This window comes from Dreissena polymorpha, chromosome 1, assembly GCF_020536995.1.
Source record: "Dreissena polymorpha isolate Duluth1 chromosome 1, UMN_Dpol_1.0, whole genome shotgun sequence".
Lineage (NCBI taxonomy): Eukaryota > Metazoa > Mollusca > Bivalvia > Myida > Dreissenidae > Dreissena > Dreissena polymorpha.
In genome coordinates, this window is record NC_068355.1 from 113,546,116 (window position 1) to 113,565,041 (window position 18,926).

The window sequence follows — 18,926 nt, forward strand, 5'->3', positions numbered from 1 at the left end:
AAGGATGTCCACAAAATATATGTTTATGTTGGCAATTCAACTTGGCCATGCCTTTCAGATTACAAATTAAATTATACGCATTTGAAAAAAATTTGATGAATAATGTTTTTTGTTAAACCAAAATATAACTTTAGCTTTTGTACCTCCAGAAAAAAGTAAATCACAAGTGGGAAAATTTCCCTTAATATGTCTGTTTACAATCAATCTCATTATAATGAATCTGTAAAACCAAGAAAAGTTGTTGTTAAATTAATTGTTGTAAAGTTAAATGTTTTGTAGTCGTGGTCTCCCTACCTTGCTACTTTAATTACATTAGGCCTACCATAGTTGAATTATAGAAATTGGGTGGGTGACAAATGAAGATTTCGTTGCTAAGATTCTGCTTCTGATTATGTATAAAAATATAAAAAAAGAAATTGTGTGCATTTGTGTCAAGGTAATTTTTTCAACAAAATATTAATTTAAATATATATTGTCCTATATCTCCCCAACATTGATCCAATATTTATGAAGTGTATGAGAATTTTGTCCTTCATTCTTACTAGGTTTTGTTTGTGCACTTGTTTCAGAAGATAAAAGATAACAGAATCATTAGTTGAAGGGATATTATCTTATCTATATCACCTGCTTTCAGTAACAAAACAAATGTTTTCTTTGACAACATACTTTGATTGTACATGTCTTATTGCATATAGGCAAGTATCAGGCTACCATTTGTGAGTTATATCATGTGACCTTTTTCTGCAATCAACAATTATCAGCAATCTTTTAATAAGTGATCATTAATTAGATATGGAAAATATTCAAACATTTCATGTGTCCAAAAATTTAGAGACAAAAATTATTAAATGTCCAAAATATAGAATTATATTAAACTAAAAGCAATAAATCAATGCACAAAAGTGTTTCTACTTTAAAGGGACCTTTTCACGGTTTGGTAAATTGACAAATTTGAAAAAAGTTGTTTCAGATTCGCAAATTTTCGGTTTAGTTATGATATTTGTGAGGAAACAGTATTACTGAACATTTGCCATGGTCTAATATAGCCATAATATGCATCTTTTGACAATTTAAAAACATAAAAATTATAAAGCGTTGCAACGCGGAACGATTGAATAATTTGGAGAGTTCTGTTGTTGTCGTTTAAATTTGTGAAACTACGAAGATTGCTTATATAACGTATAAAATACGCATTTAATGTAAGCTTGGCAGGATAGCTCAGTTGGCTAATGCGTTTTTACTTCAGGATTCCGGGGGTCACTGGTTCGAGCCCTGCGGCGGGCTACTTTTTTTTCCTTTTTTAAATTTTATTTTTGATTTTTTACTGGAGCTTTTAAAATTGAATGTTAACATTTATCAATATAAAGTATTTAATGACAAACTTCAAAACATGCCAAAATCTGTGAAAAGGCCCCTTTAAGATAAAAACAACTTCACAGCTTTGCTTACTCTTGCCTGAAATGATATAGAACAAAAAAATAAAAACATTAAACATACTGCTTCCTCAATAGGAAGATATCATTTAAAATACTGTTGGGTGAAGGAATTGTTTTCTACTGGTATACATGCTTTTTACGCAATTACGCAAATGTTATGGTACATGGCCTTCAGACATGCGTCTCCCAGGTTTTATGACCTTAATCCGTTTGTAAAACTCCATGATCAAAGTGCCACAAGATAAGCAATTACAGTGTTGAAATCTGGTAAAACTAATGCTGTAAAATATACTTTCCAAAAATTAAGAGTTATTAATGATAGACGAAAACATGCAAGTCCTAAAATTAGGTCAAGAAAAATAATTATTTTGGCTAAAAAAGGGGAAGTTGGAAAAACTTATATTGTCGGAAAACTTAGAGTAATTACGGTACTCTGATATAATTTATTTTGAAGATTTCGCCGTAATTATCACAGTAAAACAAACCTCAAGATTCTAGTATTTGTTTTCACTTAGTTGGTTGCATTTATTATATCAAAGGCAGTAATCACAATCAAATTCTTTAGCCCCAAAATAGATGCACAATAGATGCTATTAAGTCAGAGGTTAAAGACAACAACACAGATTGATTTTAGTGTTTACTTTTCACACCTTGAAATGAATGCCCCTTGATTGTATAAAACAGATGACAAATAGATTTTGGTGTGAAATATATTGGTTGCTGGCAGGTGACCGTTATACTCAGGTGTTATAAAGACTAATTTTTATGCCTCCCTTCGAAGAAGAGGGGGTATATTGCTTTGCACATGTCGGTCGGTCGGTCTGTCGGTCGGTCCGTCCACCAGGTGGTTTCCGGATGATAACTAAAAGAACGCTTAGGCCTAGGATCATGAAACTTCATAGGTACATTGATCATGACTCGCAGATGACCCCTATTGATTTTGAGGTCACTAGGTCAAAGGTCAAGGTCACTGTGACCCGAAATAATAAAATGGTTTCCGGATGATAATTCAAAAACGCTTATGCCTAGGATCATGAAACTTGATAGGTAGATTGATCATGACTAGCAGATGACCTCTATTGATTTTCAGGTCACTAGGTCAAAGGTCAAGGTCACGGTGACCCGAAATAGTAAAATGGTTTCCGGATGATAACTCAAGAACGCTTATGCCTAGGATCATGAAACTTGATAGGTACATTGATCATGACTGGCAGATGACCCCTATTGATTTTGAGGTCACTCTGTCAAAGGTCAAGGTCACGGTGACCCGAAATAGTAAAATGGTTTCCGGATGATAACTCAAGAAGGCTTATGCCTAGGATCATGAAACTTGATAGGTAGATTGATCATGACTCGCAGATGACCCCTATTGATTTTCAGGTCACTAGGTCAAAGGTCAAGGTCACGGTGACCCGAAATAGTAAAATGGTTTCCGGATGATAACTCAAAAACGCTTATGCCTAGGATCATGAAACTTAATAGGTAGATTGACCATGACTCGCAGATGACCCCTATTGATTTTCAGGTCACTAGGTTAAAGGTCAAGGTCACGGTGACCCGAAATAGTAAAATGGTTTCCGGATGATAACTCAAGAACACTTATGCCTAGGATCATGAAACTTGATAGGTAGATTGATCATGACTCGCAGATGACCCCTATTGATTTTCAGGTCACAAGGTCAAAGGTCAAGGTCATGGTGACCCGAAATAGTAAAATGGTTTCCGGGTGATTACTCAAGAATGCTTATGCCTAGGATCATGAAACTTGATAGGTAGATTGACCATGACTCACAGATGACCCCTTGATTTTCAGGTCACTAGGTCAAAGGTCAAGGTCACGGTGACCCGAAATAGTAAAATGGTTTCCGGATGATAACTCAAGAACGCTTATGCCTAGGATCATGAAACTTGATAAGTAGATTGATCATGACTGGCAGATGACCCTTATTGATTTTCAGGTCACAAGGACAAAGGTCAAGGTCATGGTGACCCGAAATAGTAAAATGGTTTCTGGATGATTACTTAAGAACGCTTATGCCTAGGATCATGAAACTTGATAAGTAGTTTGATCATGACAGGCAGATGACCACTATTGATTTTCAGGTCAAAGGTCAAGGTCACGGTGACCCGAAATTGTAAAATGGTTTCCGGATGATAACTCAAGAACGCTTATGCCTAGGATCATGAAACTTCATAGGTACATTGATCATGACTGGCAGATGACCCCTATTGATTTTCAGGTCAAAGGACAAGGTCACAGTGATCCGAAATAGTAAAATGGTTTCTGGATGATAACTCAAGAATGCTTATGCCTAGGATCATGAAACTTGATAGGTAGATTGATCATGACTCGCAGATGACCCCTATTGATTTTGAGGTCACTCTGTCAAAGGTCAAGGTCACGGTGACCCGAAATAGTAAAATGGTTTCCGGATGATAACTCAAGAACGCTTATGCCTAGGATCATGAAACTTGATAGGTACATTGATCATGACTGGCAGATGACCCCTATTGATTTTCAGGTCGCTAGGTCAAAGGTCAAGGTCACAGTGACCCGAAATAGTAAAATGGTTTCCCGATGAAAACTCAAGAAAGCTTATGGCTAGGATCATGAAACTTCATAGGTGCATTGATCATGACTCACAGATGACCCCTATTGATTTTCAGGTCACTAGGTCAAAGGTCAAAGTCACAGTGACAAAAAACATATTTACAAAATGGCTGTCACTACAACTGAGAGCCCATATGGGGGACATGCATGTTTTACAAACAGCCCTTGTTGTTATCTAGACTGACTGCTTAAACCAGATGACAGCTGTACTCATGTGTACGCTAAGTCTGGATGGACTGTTTGGCTGCATATAGGCTTATGTAATGCTAAAGTTTGTGAGCTATATCCTGCAACCTGTTTCCCTAGGGACAGACCCAACAGACCCGGATGCAAGGCCCCATGGTTCGTCCCCCGGGCGGCATGGTGGCCACCCAGCAGCCCCAGGCCCCCTCCCAGCCCCCACAGCAGATGACCTTTAGCCCTGCCCAAGTCAGGGCTACTGGACCCAATCAGGGCATCAACCCCACTGTGACCAACCAAGGGGCGGTGAGTGCTGGTGATTATTGGGACAAAGTAAGCCATGCATTGGGTCATTTGGTTTTATATTTATTATTGGTTTTGTTCAAAGTCTTGCATGTTGAAGATTTTGAAAAAAAAATGTCAATTATGATTGATTTTGCATGATGAATCACATCATGTCTGTAGCACAATACTAATATCTGTGTCCAGTCATTTCAATCTTGATAAGTGTAAACACATTGTTTGAAAACATTGGTAAGCTGTAGAAGAAATGTTATAAGCACATGCAAACCATGGCATCGGTAAAGAAGAGGTATGTTCTAAATTTTTGGTAGAAAAAAACAACCTCAAAATCCTGCAAGAGGCAAACTTTAGGTGTGAAATTCACAAACATAAAGCGGGATACATTTAAATAAAATACCAGTGTCTGCATTTATGAGATTTATTTATTTGAAACGCTCATTTCAGTAAAGTATTTTTTTAGATTTTGCAGTTAATTCTTAGAGGCATAAACAAGTTTAGGGCACTATGAACCATTGAACCTAGTCATTGACTAAGGCGTGGAACTGTGAAAAAGACATGTACAGCATATTCAAACATGTTTTTTGTGAGACATTTGTTTTGTTACAGGGTGACTTTATGGGTAACAGAATGACAGGAGGCAATCAAACAATTTCTGACCCAATGATGTCCCTGAACAGCACCATGAGTCAGGGAATGCCTGTCCAATCTAAACCTGGCACAACAGCTGGCTGGCCCAATCAAAATTCAGGAATGGTGAATGCGCCAGCTTCCGGAATAAACCAGACAATAAGTGCAACCAGTGCAATGAGTGGACCAAATGTGACAAACATGGGTGGACAGAATATAGGGGTAACCAATAATATGGGAGGGCAACAAATGGGTGGGGGACAACAAATGGGTGGGGGACAATCCATGGGCGGGATCAATAACATGAATATGGGCGGGGCAAACAATGTCATGAGTGTTCCCAATAGCATGGCTGGACAAAATATGGGGGGCATGAGCAGCATGGGTGGGGCCGGTGGTATGTCAGGTCAAGGGATGAGTGCGGGAAATGGAATGGGACAGAACGCTGCAACCATGAGTGCTATGGGTATGGGCGGTGGGGCAGCGCCCATGGGAGGGATGAACATGGCCGGGCCGGGTATGGTGGGACCAAACAACATGGCTGGACAGGGAGGGATGCAGGCAGGGCTGAATCAGCAGGGTGTGGCACCTGGGATACCTGGGCCCAACGATCAGCAAGGGGGATTTCTGCAGAATCGTACCATCATCTGGAAGGGTGTGTTATTTTTTTATTTGTATGTCAACAATCTGATTTGTCCCAATATAGGTTGATTAATTCCCTATCATGGCAAAAATACATGTTAGCTTCGCTCTGAAAACGTTGCTAAAGTCATGTGCATAAATTGTTTTACCAGATTTGCCTGTGCAGTCAGCATAAGCAAATCAGGAAAGACAATTTCGACTTACATGTAGACTGGATTTTTGTTTAGAAGAGACCTACCCTAAGTGAAAAATAACATAAAAAGGAAATTGTCATGCCTGCCTGTTGTTTTTTGAATTCTGCAAATGCCCATGCATAAGCTAAGTTTGCTTATTTTCTTAATATTGCAAAAATGCACTTGAAAATACTGTTTGAATTATTCTTACTTTGTAAGCAATTTTATGTTTGAAACCTTCGTGATATCTTATCTTTTATTATCTCCATATGTCTGTATAACTACATTTAATCAATAAATACTCGCTTATAATTAAAGGGTTGCAATACCTGTTTGTTAATGTTTCGTTATAAAATGAGCTTATGAGGTCATTTAGTACAGAAATATTTTCTGTTAGTCCATATGAACAACAGTTCATGTCACCTATGATCTGAAGAATACAGGATGGTGTCAAAATCAACTGTTTGCACTATTTTTGTGCTGACTTGTTGGCGTCACTTATTCATGTTCCGCTGCAGGCAACCTGGAGTGGCAGGATAAGAAGACGGTGATACCCGGTCCTGCTGCCAGAATCACTCGTAGTCTCGGTTGCATGGTCTCCATTGCCAACACAGACCCAGATCTGTATGTAGTCACTGGCTTAGCATAGAGAGTTTACATTAGCTTTGGTAATATTACGAATATAATAATACCTACACTTCTTTTGTACCTGAAAATGTTTAAGGAAGTTGTCAGTGGTACCGGTAAGTCTCTGCCCTGGTGGTAAAGAGGGCCATAGGTCTCTTTGATATTTAATTTATGTTTGATTGCTTGTCAGCTAGATTTTACTTTAATTGTATGTTCCATTTGTTGTTAAGGGCTAATTGTGGTTCAATTAGTCCTTTATGCAGATTATTATCAGGCACTTGGCAGGCTTTGCCATTGGAATAATCCACTCTGAATGTATGATATACCTCGTTCAGGAACACCTCCCGCTGGCCGTCTGTGCTCATAATGCAGCTGATGCCACAGGCCTTGCTGAACTCGCCGCAGTTACATCCCCTGTTCAAGAACAGCAGACAGGTGGCCTTCCACTTTCAACAGAACACGAACCTCGACGACACGCGTAACTTGTACAAGGTCATGGGCAGTGGCTTTGTGAGTACACAGTGATTTTTTTTTGCCCCAAATTACTGCCGTTTTTTCCAAAAAATCAAACCAAAATTGCCCCCGCCCCCCCCCCCCCCCCAAAATGCCAAAATTTCCAAATAAATCCAATAAGATTACAAACAGAATACAGTTATAATCCTGTAAAACGAGTGCTAACGGAGCATGTCGAGTTGTTGCTGAACAACAAAATACTTAACTATTGGTAGGGAATGTAGCCAGATATAAACGATTTTATGCTTGCTATTGATACCTCTCTTTATTGCTGAGAATACTGGCAATAGTCAATGTATCACAATTGATCATGCCAGTTGCATACAGCATCATCCAAGATGGCGGACAAGCAGAAAAGAACTTATGATGAACTGCAAAGATGAAAAATAACAATAAAATAAACGACAGACATCATATAGTTAGTAGGGAATAATGAAATGTGTGTGTCAATTAACGATAGACTATGTTTTAAATACAAACAACAAATATTAGAAATCTGCACAGTGAATGTGTGTCACTGAAACCAGTGTTTGCAAATCATAGTTCAGTCTACTCTTCTTCCTCTAATAAAGCACTCTTTGTAGATAGAAGATTATGTGCTGAACTATGCAAGGAGTCTTGGGACATGGATAGAATCTGTACTAGGTGTCTTTGGGGGAGATCTAAAGAACACTCACAAAGTGGGGATCGGACATGTGACCTCATCTCCCGATTGCTAGGAGGGCACCATTTCCCCTATGCCACGGGGATCTTACCCACAAATTAAAAACATTGTAGAAGAGTGTCGCTTGAAAATGAAAAAAGAAAAACATGATTTGATTTATATGTTAGTCAATAGTGGATCTGTGTATAATCAGATTCAAATGCATATGGTGTTTGTCATGCTGTACAGTTTACTGATATAGCATTGAGCTGAGGATGTGAAATGCAAGATATTGAAAGATAAACTTATTGCAAAAGACACATCCATAATATTGACTGTAACAGATATATTTTGTTTCTTTCATCTAAGTAAAGATGATGGATTATACCCCCACAAACGAAGTTTAAGGGGGTATATAGGAGTGAGCTTGTCTGTCGGTTGGTCTGTCTGTCAGTCTGCATTAAGTGTCCGCTCTCTAATTCAAGTTGTTTTCATCAAATCTTCACCAAACTTGGTCAGATATTGTATCTAGATGATGTCTAGGTCAAAATCGAATATGGGTCATGCCGGGTCAAAAACTAGGTGCGTTATAAACATTGAGCATGGTGTCTGCTCTCTAATTTAAGTAGTTTTCATCCAAGCTTCACCAAACTTGGTCAGAAGTTGTATCTAGATGATGTCTAGGTCAAGTTTGAATATGGGTCATGACGGGTCAAGAACAAGGTCATTGGGTCACTTAATGCGTTTTAAACATTCAGCATGGTGTCCCCTCTCTAATCCAAGTAATTTTATCCGATCTTCACCAAACTTGGTCAGAAGTTCTATCTAGATGATGTGTAGGTCAAGTTCGAACATGGGCCATGCCGGGACATAAACTAGGTCACGGGGTCACTAAGCATGTTTTAAACATTGAGCATGGTGTTCGCTGTTTTTTTGTGAAGACAAGATGCAAAATATTCTGTGTCATTGCGGCATGTGGGGGTATTCGCCACGTCTGTGACAAATCTCTAGGTTTTTTTAATTTTCAGCAAACATTAAAATAAATACAGTAAAATTATTGGATAGAGTTAATTTATTGTATCATCTTGCTGTTTTCAACATTGTCATTGGCAATATTTTATTGATAATGCATCCTTCATTATAAAATTTTGCCTTGAAAACAGACTTGGCGAAATTGCCGGTCCGCCGGTCCTGACCGGCAGATTTTAATTTGGTCCGGCAGGTTTAACAAGAATGTCGGTCCTGGTGACCGGCAAAATGTGAAATGATTGCAAACAAATCGTGTTTTTTTTTCAAGTTGAAAATTCGGAGATCAAATCGCTTACTACATCATGAAAATGAAATCGCTCGTTGTTTTGATGTTTGCTGTAGGTTTGTTACGTACAATTAGCAAATCCAACTTGTTGCACAACACCTACTTTAAACTCGTTTGCAAAATCGCCAACTGCGTTCTAACAAAAATGATCTTGATAGCTTTGACATATTTTTCGAGTAGGATAAGGACAATAAAATATGGTATCGTGATAAACACAACCATATGCATACGCCATTTTTCATAAGTGTAAAGAGTACAGTGCATTATGGGGCAGAGCTTTCATTGGACGAGCGAATTTAAATTTAGATTGAATGCAATACGATACATGTACAAAGAAATGTTTTTATTGCATCATATGCAGTGCCATGTAAAAAAAGTGCTTCCCGGGGACTTTCTGATACTGGTCAAAAATGAAAATGAATCTCTGTTAACAATTACACTGCGTTAGCATGTAAATAAACCGTCTTTTTATTTAATTAAAGGGATCTTTTCACGCTTTGGTAAATTGACAAAATTGAAAAAAGTTGTTTCAGATTCGTAAGTTTTCGTTTTAGTTATGATATTTGTGAGGAAACAGTAATACTGAACATTAACCATGCTCTAATATAGCCATTATATGCATCTTTTGACGATTTTAAAACCTAAAAATTATAAAGCGTTGCAACGCGAAACGATTGAATAATTTGGAGAGTTCTGTTTTTGTCGTTAAATTTTGTGAAACTACGAAGATTGCTTGTATAAGGTATAAAATACGTCAAGAGTGTGTCCTCGGCGGAATAGCTCAGTAGGCTAAAGCGTTTTTACTTCAAGACTCTGGCAGGACTCCAGGGGTCACTGGTTCGAAACCTGGTCCGGGAAATGTTCTTTTCCTTTTTTAAATTTTTTTCTTGATTTTTTACTGGAGCTTTTATGATCCAATGTTTACATTTATCAATATAAAGCATTTAATGAATAAGTTAAAAAAAATCTGTGAAAAGGCCCCTTTAATTACTAGTAAACGTTCTGAAAAATGAAATGCCTTAATCATTAAATGTCAGGTTACTTGTTTTGTACTGTGCGCAGTATATTTTAACAGCCGCTCCAAACTGCAATCATATTAAAGAAAGAATGTTTAAATCGTTTTGAATAACTTTAATTTGGTAATTATTCGGTTTGCACATACGTTATTGAAATTATCGCACCGAACCGTTCTAATAGGGAATACATGTAATAAAAACTGACACGCGAATTTTTCACAACATGATTGACATTACACAACCGATTAACACCAATTAGCTGCCAGTGTAACCTCTAAGGGATTAAAATCAATTTAAAGGCCGGTTGAATAAAGAGATCAAGATGTGATCGCTGCCATCTTTGAATTTTCTAGTTAAGTTGTTGTTGTTTTTCGGTCCGGCTAAATTTTCTCCGGACCGGCACAATTTCTGAAATGCCTGTCCGGATGACAGGCAGATTTTTTCTAATTTCGCCATGCCTGTGAAAAATACTTAGAAGTCCTTGAATTTTGAGATTAAAAATATTTTACTTGCCCTGAGGTTGGGGTAACTAGGCTCTGGTGTTGTATCAGTAGTCCAGCTAGAATTTTATAATGGCAAGGTCCTTTTTTGTCAAATGTGTACTTAAGCCTGCATGTGATATTTTTTCAATATAGCATGGGTTATATGTACTTAAACATTTTCTTATTACATGTATGGTAATTCAAAGAATTGTTAATCTTATTAATAAAATAAGCTTTCTGTATAACATTTTGATTAGATAAAAGAAAGGGCATGATTGGTGTCAGAAAGGGCAGGGTGGGACCTTTGGGAGGCAGGGTGCTGCTCCCTTTGGTTAAGGCCCAAGAGTGTATGTTGCAGGCTGGCTGTGTCCACTTTCCCCCCAGCACGGCCTGTGACATCCGTGTGCTGCTCCTCCTGTTCTCTAACAAGCGCAAGTCCTTTGTGGGCCTCATCCCTAACGACCAGTCAGGCGTGGTGAATGGCATACGACAGGTCATCACCCAGCAGAAACAGCGGGTAGGTTGCCATGGGAACAGTTGAGCTTCGTTCTGGAAAAACTGGGCTTGAAGCATGTGCATAAAGTGTCGCCCTAGATAAGCCTGTGAAATCCTCACAGGCTACTTAGGGACAACACTTGACACTTTAATTGTAAATAAATTCACTTCTTAGAGAAAATTCAGTTAACGCGGAAATTGTTGTTCCTGATTGGCCTGTACAGATTTCACGGCTTATCCGGAATGACACTTTACGCACATGCATAAAGCCATGTTTTCCCAAAACAAGGCTTAGGTAAGAATAGACCTAGGTCAATATTAAAAAAGCTTTAATGGGGAAAACATAAGGAAAGTTCTTAATTCATAATATTTATAAAGTCTCTGGCTAAATTGCATTGTGTTGTTTGTCATAGAAACACTGAAAGCAGGTTAATTTTGCTAAATGGTTAATATTGTTAAAATTGAATTTCACATGAGGTATGCTGATGTGTTAATTTCAAGTTCAACTTAAGTTATGATATGCCAGTAAATATTTCTTTGGTGAATGGTAGCATTTTGTTGCATAATGATCTATTTCTCAGAGGCATATTGCTACAAGTACATGTAAACAAAACATTAATCTGGTTCATAGGGCGTTAACATCATTGTTAACACATTTGTTTACAAATAAGCATATTATTACAATTAAAATACATTCATACTGTTTTGTAATATATATAATTATTAAACATAATTGAAAAAGCATGTCTTATCTGGAAAAAGCCTACTAGAACCAGGAACATAAAGAAGCATTTATTTCAATTCTTTCCTTTAAATAAACATTCCAGACAAATCCTTAGTGATAATTTTAGTGTAAATCCTTTTCGAAGTTGGTATTTTAAGTAGTTTTGAAACCCCATTTTACGTGCAAAATAAATTTGCCTACAATGTTGCTTTGAGCCATCTAATATGTCACAAGCAGCAGCCTAGTGGTCTTTTCATCTTTTTTGTCACCTGATATTTACTATATATGTCACCCATGTTGCTATGACTCAGCACATGTTTCTATGGAAACAAATCCTTGACCCTACTGCCAAGCAGCCTGGTGATCTTGATCTTTTTATACCCCCATTACCATTGGTAATGAGGGCTATATAGGAGTCACTTTGTCGGTCGCTCAGTCTGTGTGTCCCGAAATTTGATCCGATTTTCACCAAACTTGGTCAAAAGTTGTACCTAGATGATGTATAGGTCAAGTTTAAATATGGGTCATGCCGTGTCAAAAACTAGGTCACAGGGTCACTGAGTGTGTTTTAAACAGAAAGTTTGTCCGGGCCATAACTATGTCATTTATCGTTAGATTTTAAAATAACTTGGTACATTTGTTCACCATCATGGGACGGTGTGTTGTGTGAAATAAGTATGTCAACATCTCAAAGGTCAAGGTCACACTTGGAGATCAAAGGTCAAATGCATGTCCGGGCCATAACTTTGTCATTTATTGTGAGATTTAAAAATCATTTGGCAAATTTGTTCACCATCATTTAACGGTGTATCGCGCGAAAGAATTTTGTCGATATCTCCAAGGTCAAGGTCACACTTTGAGTTCAAAGAAAGGTCAAATGCATGTCCGGGCCATAACTTTTATCATTTATTGTGAGATTTTTAAATCATTTGGAAAATTTGTTCACCATCATTGGACGGTATGTCACGCGAAAGAATTATGTCGATATCTCCAAGGTCAAGGTCACACTTTGAGTTCAAAGATCAAAAATGGCCATAAATGAGCTTGTCCGGGCAATAACTATGTCATTCATTGTGAGATTTTAAAATCATTTGGCACATTTGTTCAGCATCATTGGCCGGTGTGTCGTGCGAAAGAATTACGTTGATATCTCCAAGGTCAAGGTCAAACTTTGAATTCAAAGGTCAAAAATGGCCATAAATGAGCTTGTTCGGGCCATGACTATATCATTCATTGTGAGATTTTAAAATCATTTGGCACATTTGTTCACCATTATTGGATGCTGTGTCGCGCGAACGAATTTCGTAGATATCTCCAAGGTCAAGGTCACACTGTGAGTTCAAAGGTAAAAAATTGACGTAAATGATCTTGTCCGGGCCATAACTATGTCATTCATTGTGAGATTTTAAAATTACTTGGTACTTGGACAATGTGTTATGCGAAAGAATTACGTCGATATATTCAAGGTCAAGGGCGCACTTGGAGTTCAAAAGTGAAAAATGGCCATAAATAAGCTTGTCTGGGCCATAACTATGTCATTCATTGTGAGATTTTAAAATGACTCTGTACATCAATTTTGTTTACAGTCATTGGACAGCGTGTCATGCGAAAGAATTCAAGAGTTCAGAGGTCAAAATGGCCATAAATAATAATGGCATAATAATTCTTAAAAATCACCATTTAGATTCTCTTGTTTTGTGAAGACAGCTTGCAAAATAGTCTGTGTCAATGCGGCATGTGGGGGTATACGTCACGTCTGTGACAAAGCTCTAGTTTTATCAACTGATATTTGTTATGTTTGGCATCATGGCATAATGGCATCTATGTTGTTATTAAACAGTCAAATAGGGATTTCGATTAAAACAAAATCCTGCTTCTTGATGCATGCATTTTGAAAAAAATGACTCTGCAAATAATATTAATATTAAATACTATTTAAGATAATTTAAAAATATATATTTCTGATCACACATACAATGGTATTTATTTATTTTTGTTTTTTGCATAAAATTTCACTAAGGTGTACAGTGCCCCAGATAAGCTGCATATCTGCGTCTTTCACCCTATTAAAATGTTTAAAAACGCAAAGAAATACAAATATCATGCATTGAAAATGCAACCAATTTGACTTTAACGCAAATTCTTCAAATTTGATGCGTATGATACAATAGCTTTGATTGAAAATGCTTTGCTCATTTTCGGCATTTTTTCTTTGGTATTATTATCGTAACGCGGCGACACTTTCATTCAGCAAGTGCCTGGTTCACGTAGCAGGAAAACAGTCAAAGTTATTCAAAGGCTCTGCGGACTAGATTTCATAGTTAAATAAAGCGTCTGACCAAATTATTTACGACAACATTAATGCGTTTTCAATCTGACTTAAGCCGTTGCTCATTGTAAATGTATTTGTAAAGCGTCTGTACTTTCAGTTTCTATAACGATGCGAAATAAAAATGTCTTAGAGAGGTAAAAAGACGTCCGCGATTGTTGCACCAAAATATCAGTCAACTTTTTAATGTCAAGCATGGGGCCATTTGACTCCTGGTTTTGAAAATCAAATGAAATCCCTGGTTCATGTTTCTAAGTAAACCTGTCGTTGACAGATGCAGCAGCCCGGTGCTATGCCCCAGCCCACCTTACAGGCAGGCATGGCAGGAACTATGCAGCCCAACATGCCCGGGGGAATGATGCCAGGGGCGCAACAGGTATGAATGGGCCTGGGCGTGGGAAATCTGGACTTAATGCATGTGTGTAAAGTGTCTTCACAGAATAGCCTGTGCAGTCTTCACAGGCTAATAAGGGTGGACACAAGTCATTCTGCTTTCATAGATTTATTTTTTTTAAAGACGTCTTAACATAAATCCAGTTTAGGCAGAAAGTGTCGTCCCTGATTAGCCTGTGCGGAATTAAATGCTAACGTGGGACGACACACTACACACATGCATTTAAACCCCAGTTGTGTCAGAGCAAGGCTTCAATTGTAATGTAGACTGAAAACTGTGTGGTTTTGTATAATGATACCCTCCAGCAAAGATGGCAGTTTATATTGGTTTACTAATGTCCAACAATTCCTTAAGATTTCATTTAATCAAAAATGCTGGGGGTATTTTGGTTGAGTTTGGTTAGGTAGATCGTAATTGGCAGGTTGGTGGGTCAGAAGGTGTTTCTGCAAAGTCGACTGATTTCATCTTCTATTCATTAAACTATATGAGCCTCGATCTGGTAAAACAGAGCTTAATGCATATGGAGTCTTGACAGGCTTAATGCATATGGAGTCTTGACAGGCTTAATGCAATGTAGTATTGACAGGCTTAATGCATATGGAGTCTTGACAGGCTTAATGCATATGGAGTCTTGACAGGCTTAATGCAATGGAGTATTGACAGGCTTAATGCATATGGAGTCTTGACAGGCTTAATGCATATGGAGTCTTGACAGGCTTAATGCATATGGAGTCTTGACAGGCTTAATGCAATGGAGTATTGACAGGCTTAATGCATATGGAGTCTTGACAGGAATAATGCATATGGAGTCTTGACAGGCTTAATGCAATGGAGTATTGACAGGCTTAATGCATATGGAGTCTTGACAGGCTTAATGCAATGTAGTCTTGACAGGCTTAATGCAATGTAGTCTTGACAGGCTTAGTGCATATGGAGTCTTGACAGGCTTAATGCAATGGAGTCTTGACAGGCTTAATGCATATGGAGTCTTGACAGGCTTAATGCATATGAAGTCTTGACAGGCTTAATGCATATGGAGTCTTGACAGGCTTAATGCAATGGAGTCTTGACAGGCTTAATGCAATGGAGTCTTGACAGGCGTATTTGGGACAAACCTTTCCAACTAAACTGGCTTTCTCTAGTTTTGAAAGCACAAGTAGTGTAAAACATGTAATTTTAGAAGGACTTACTAGCACAGTTCGAAGGGTGCTTGACTATTTATCCAAGGATCATGGGTTCCATCTCGGGCCGGCCGCATGGCTCATGTGGGTATTGGTTATGAAATCTTTATATGCCTATTTTTCTCTGATGAAAGTAGGGCAGTTGTAATCTACTGGCATAAGTATATGTACTTAGTACTGGTAAACCAGCTGACCTTACTACAACACATAAATTACAATATGATGATTGCTTTTGACTATTCAGGCTTTGGCTTTGATTGCTTTTGACTATTCAGGTTTTCCTCAAAGCCATATTTGCTGTATATAACTAACCACAGGCAAACACAGATTCATGTTTATCCTCATATATTTACTTACTTTACATATTTCATGCATCATGCCAACATGGGTGTTATTCCATATGTGGCCAGCACAGCTCCAGACCACCCCATGCAATAGTGCAGTCTGGTTAATAACAACACTGTTTGCTACAATGTCATGCAAGGTTTTGTGGCCTCATTAATGGACAGGGAAGCTCCTGACCCAAGTGCTCGATTGTGCATGCTGATCAGGAGGTGCGCGGCCGCATTTCGCTTAAGACAAATTTACACAAGATAACAGTAATATATTATTGCATATGTGCTGTCAACTTTGTCAATTGATGTATAATTTGAGTTGTTGATGTGTTCCAGATGGCAGGAGGACCCAACATGGCCATGCAGGCAGGTCGGGGAGGAATGGATGATGGAATGGTAGGTCCATGTAGCTGCTTGCCACAGCTCACACAAGGTCTTCAGTAACTCTATATGTCGCCTTGGCATAGTTGATATGGTTAGGTGTGCTACCCATTATGGAGCGTTCTTAAGATCTATCCAAAGTACTGGTTCTACCTATGAATCGGACTCAAAAGTGTTTCAAAAAGCCTAAGGCTTTAGAGCTGAAATTAATAGATTTGAACTGATGAATTTTCCAATGTTATACTTTACATTCATAATAATAACTAGCAAATCATTTCCATTGATAACAATCATTTTCTGGTTTATTATGCTCCCCCCAAATTTTTTGGGGGGAGCATATAGTCGCCGCTTCGTCTGTCCGTGCGTGTGTCAGTGTGTCCGTCCGTGCACAATTTTTGTCCGGGCTATTTCTCAGCAATTAATGACCGAAATTCAATTAAACTTTGTGGGAAGCTTCCAAGAGGAGATGTGCATATTATCAGCCGGTTCTGGTCGGATGATTTTTCACAGAGTTATCGCCCTTTGAAATTTTCCATTAACTGTACATATAGTGCAATTCTTTTCCCCCCAACTACTAGACGTTTCCTTTAATCTGAATATATAGTGCAATATTGTGACAAAAAAAACTTTGGGGAGCATCACCCGTCTCCGACGGTTTCTTGTTTCTACTTCCATGATTGCAGCATATTTTGTTTAAATTGTTTTTTTTCCTAATGTATTATTGTCCCCTTCCGGTTTCACCAGAGGGGACTTTTGGTTTGCGCTCTGTGTGTCCGTCAGTCTGTCAGTCTGTGTGTCTGTCACACTTTTCTGGATCCTGCGATAACTTAAAAAGTTCTTAATATTTGTTCATGAAACTTGAAACATGGATAGATGGCAATATTGGCATAATGCACGTCATTTCATTTTGTTCCTACGTCAAAAATGCTGATTGCTATGGCAACAAATAAAAAAATAAAAATTCTGACAATGTTGGAGTCGGAAGGGGACATATATTGCTTGGCAATAGTCTTGTTGTTCTTTGTTCCTGAATTGTTGTTCTTTCAAAATTTATGTTTACCCCTGTTTTACAAGACAACTCAGATTGAAGTACATTAAGTGCATGCAGACTTGCTATTGTTAAGAAGTTATTATTATTGCATTTGAACAGAAGAACATTAATTTAACAGTATGACCAGAAGTAAATAATTCAATTGTTACGAAAGTTTGTAGTTTTATAAAAAAACACACACAGAAAGTGATGTACTTAAGCTGCTTAACTATCTCAAATGCCTCATAATTGAGCTCTCAAAATTAACAGGTGGTAGAAACGCCAGATCAATTTAGCATAATTTGCTTAAAAACCTCGGTGTGTTACAAAGTGTTGAACTGTTTTTGTCTTTGACATGACACTAATGACTTGTATTTTAATTGTGTTTTACAGGCTTATTCTGAGGTATGTTTTTGTTGTCCAATCTTAACACAATTTAGTTTTAAATGGAGGGCTATAATGGTGCTCATGTATATATTTAATGTCATTGTTAGCAAAACTAAAAGTTTACTAATGAGAACAAGACAGACTTTATCTAAATGTTTATGTCTTACAGCACAAAACATTAAATTTATTAATTACATAAATTATTGTGTACTCATCTCATTTATATTTATTTTCTCTTTTCTTTAAGCATGTGCACACTTTTTTAATTATCACTGGCATTGACATTATACCTTTTGACAATGTGCAGTATAATTTTTATCATGTATGAAGTTTAAAATCAAATATCTAACTGAACCAGTGAATTAAAACTTAATTGTACACAAAAATAGTAAATGATAAAGAAAACACACACATATATATGGAATAAATCGAGTATTAGCTTTGACTTTTTGCATTGGTTTGAGGCCACTTTATCCAAGGTTAAGATCACAATTTTAGGTTAAAGGTCAAAGAAAGTGATCTTCAGAATTTTGTCCAATGCATTACTTTGTCTAGCATCGACGGATTTTCAAAATCTTGGCAAGAATAATAAGCATTATCGGAAAGTGTTACATGCAAGAGCCTTGGAATAAGTTGAAAGGTCAAATTTTTACTTTAACATCAAATATTGAATAGAAGAACATTCTTCTTTAATACTTTGCCTTTACTGTGTTCAGCATTGATGGATTTCCCAATAACTAGGCAGAAGAGAAAGTGTCTCACGCACAAAAACCTGGTCCAAGGTCACAATTTAAGATCAAAGGTCAATTATAAAAAATTCAATTAACCCTTTGTCCAGCCTGAATTTATTAAAAAATGATATAGCATAAGTAATAATAATTGTGAGACGAAGGTGTCATTTGCAAGAACCAGGACAAAGATTGCAGGTCAAGGTCAAGTATAGGAATCAATCCCAAACATTTTGTCGGGAGCCTAACTTTCTTAAGCATGAATGATTTTTCAAATAACTAACAATTGCAATAGTTGTGAGACACAGTGTGAGGAGCAACAAGGTCCCTAAGTTTGAAGGTTAAGGTTATTATTGAAGGATAAAAAGAGGAGC

At 37.5% G+C, this 18,926-nt stretch overlaps 1 protein-coding gene and 1 long non-coding RNA gene across 14 annotated transcripts in view; both read left to right on the forward strand.

Annotated features, from left to right (window-relative positions):
- Positions 1-18,926, forward strand: part of LOC127845231 (mediator of RNA polymerase II transcription subunit 25-like) — a 66,518-nt gene that overhangs the window by 33,767 nt on the left and 13,825 nt on the right. For 7 of the 13 annotated variants that reach the window (XM_052376044.1, XM_052376063.1, XM_052376057.1 and 4 more), the window contains exons 11-18: positions 4,354-4,560; positions 5,137-5,812; positions 6,491-6,596; positions 6,935-7,109; positions 10,927-11,085; positions 14,391-14,492; positions 16,363-16,422; positions 17,831-17,842. In XM_052376044.1, coding sequence (XP_052232004.1) covers positions 4,354-4,560; positions 5,137-5,812; positions 6,491-6,596; positions 6,935-7,109; positions 10,927-11,085; positions 14,391-14,492; positions 16,363-16,422; positions 17,831-17,842 — 1,497 coding nt within the window. The remainder of the gene's footprint in view (positions 1-4,353; positions 4,561-5,136; positions 5,813-6,490; positions 6,597-6,934; positions 7,110-10,926; positions 11,086-14,390; positions 14,493-16,362; positions 16,423-17,830; positions 17,843-18,926) is intronic. The other 6 variants (XM_052376065.1, XM_052376082.1, XM_052376104.1 and 3 more) reach the window with 2 other exon arrangements.
- LOC127845560 (uncharacterized) lies at positions 2,312-4,218 on the forward strand. Its single transcript, XR_008033258.1, has 3 exons — positions 2,312-2,831; positions 2,977-3,121; positions 3,835-4,218. It is a non-coding gene; the product is annotated as an uncharacterized LOC127845560 (long non-coding RNA).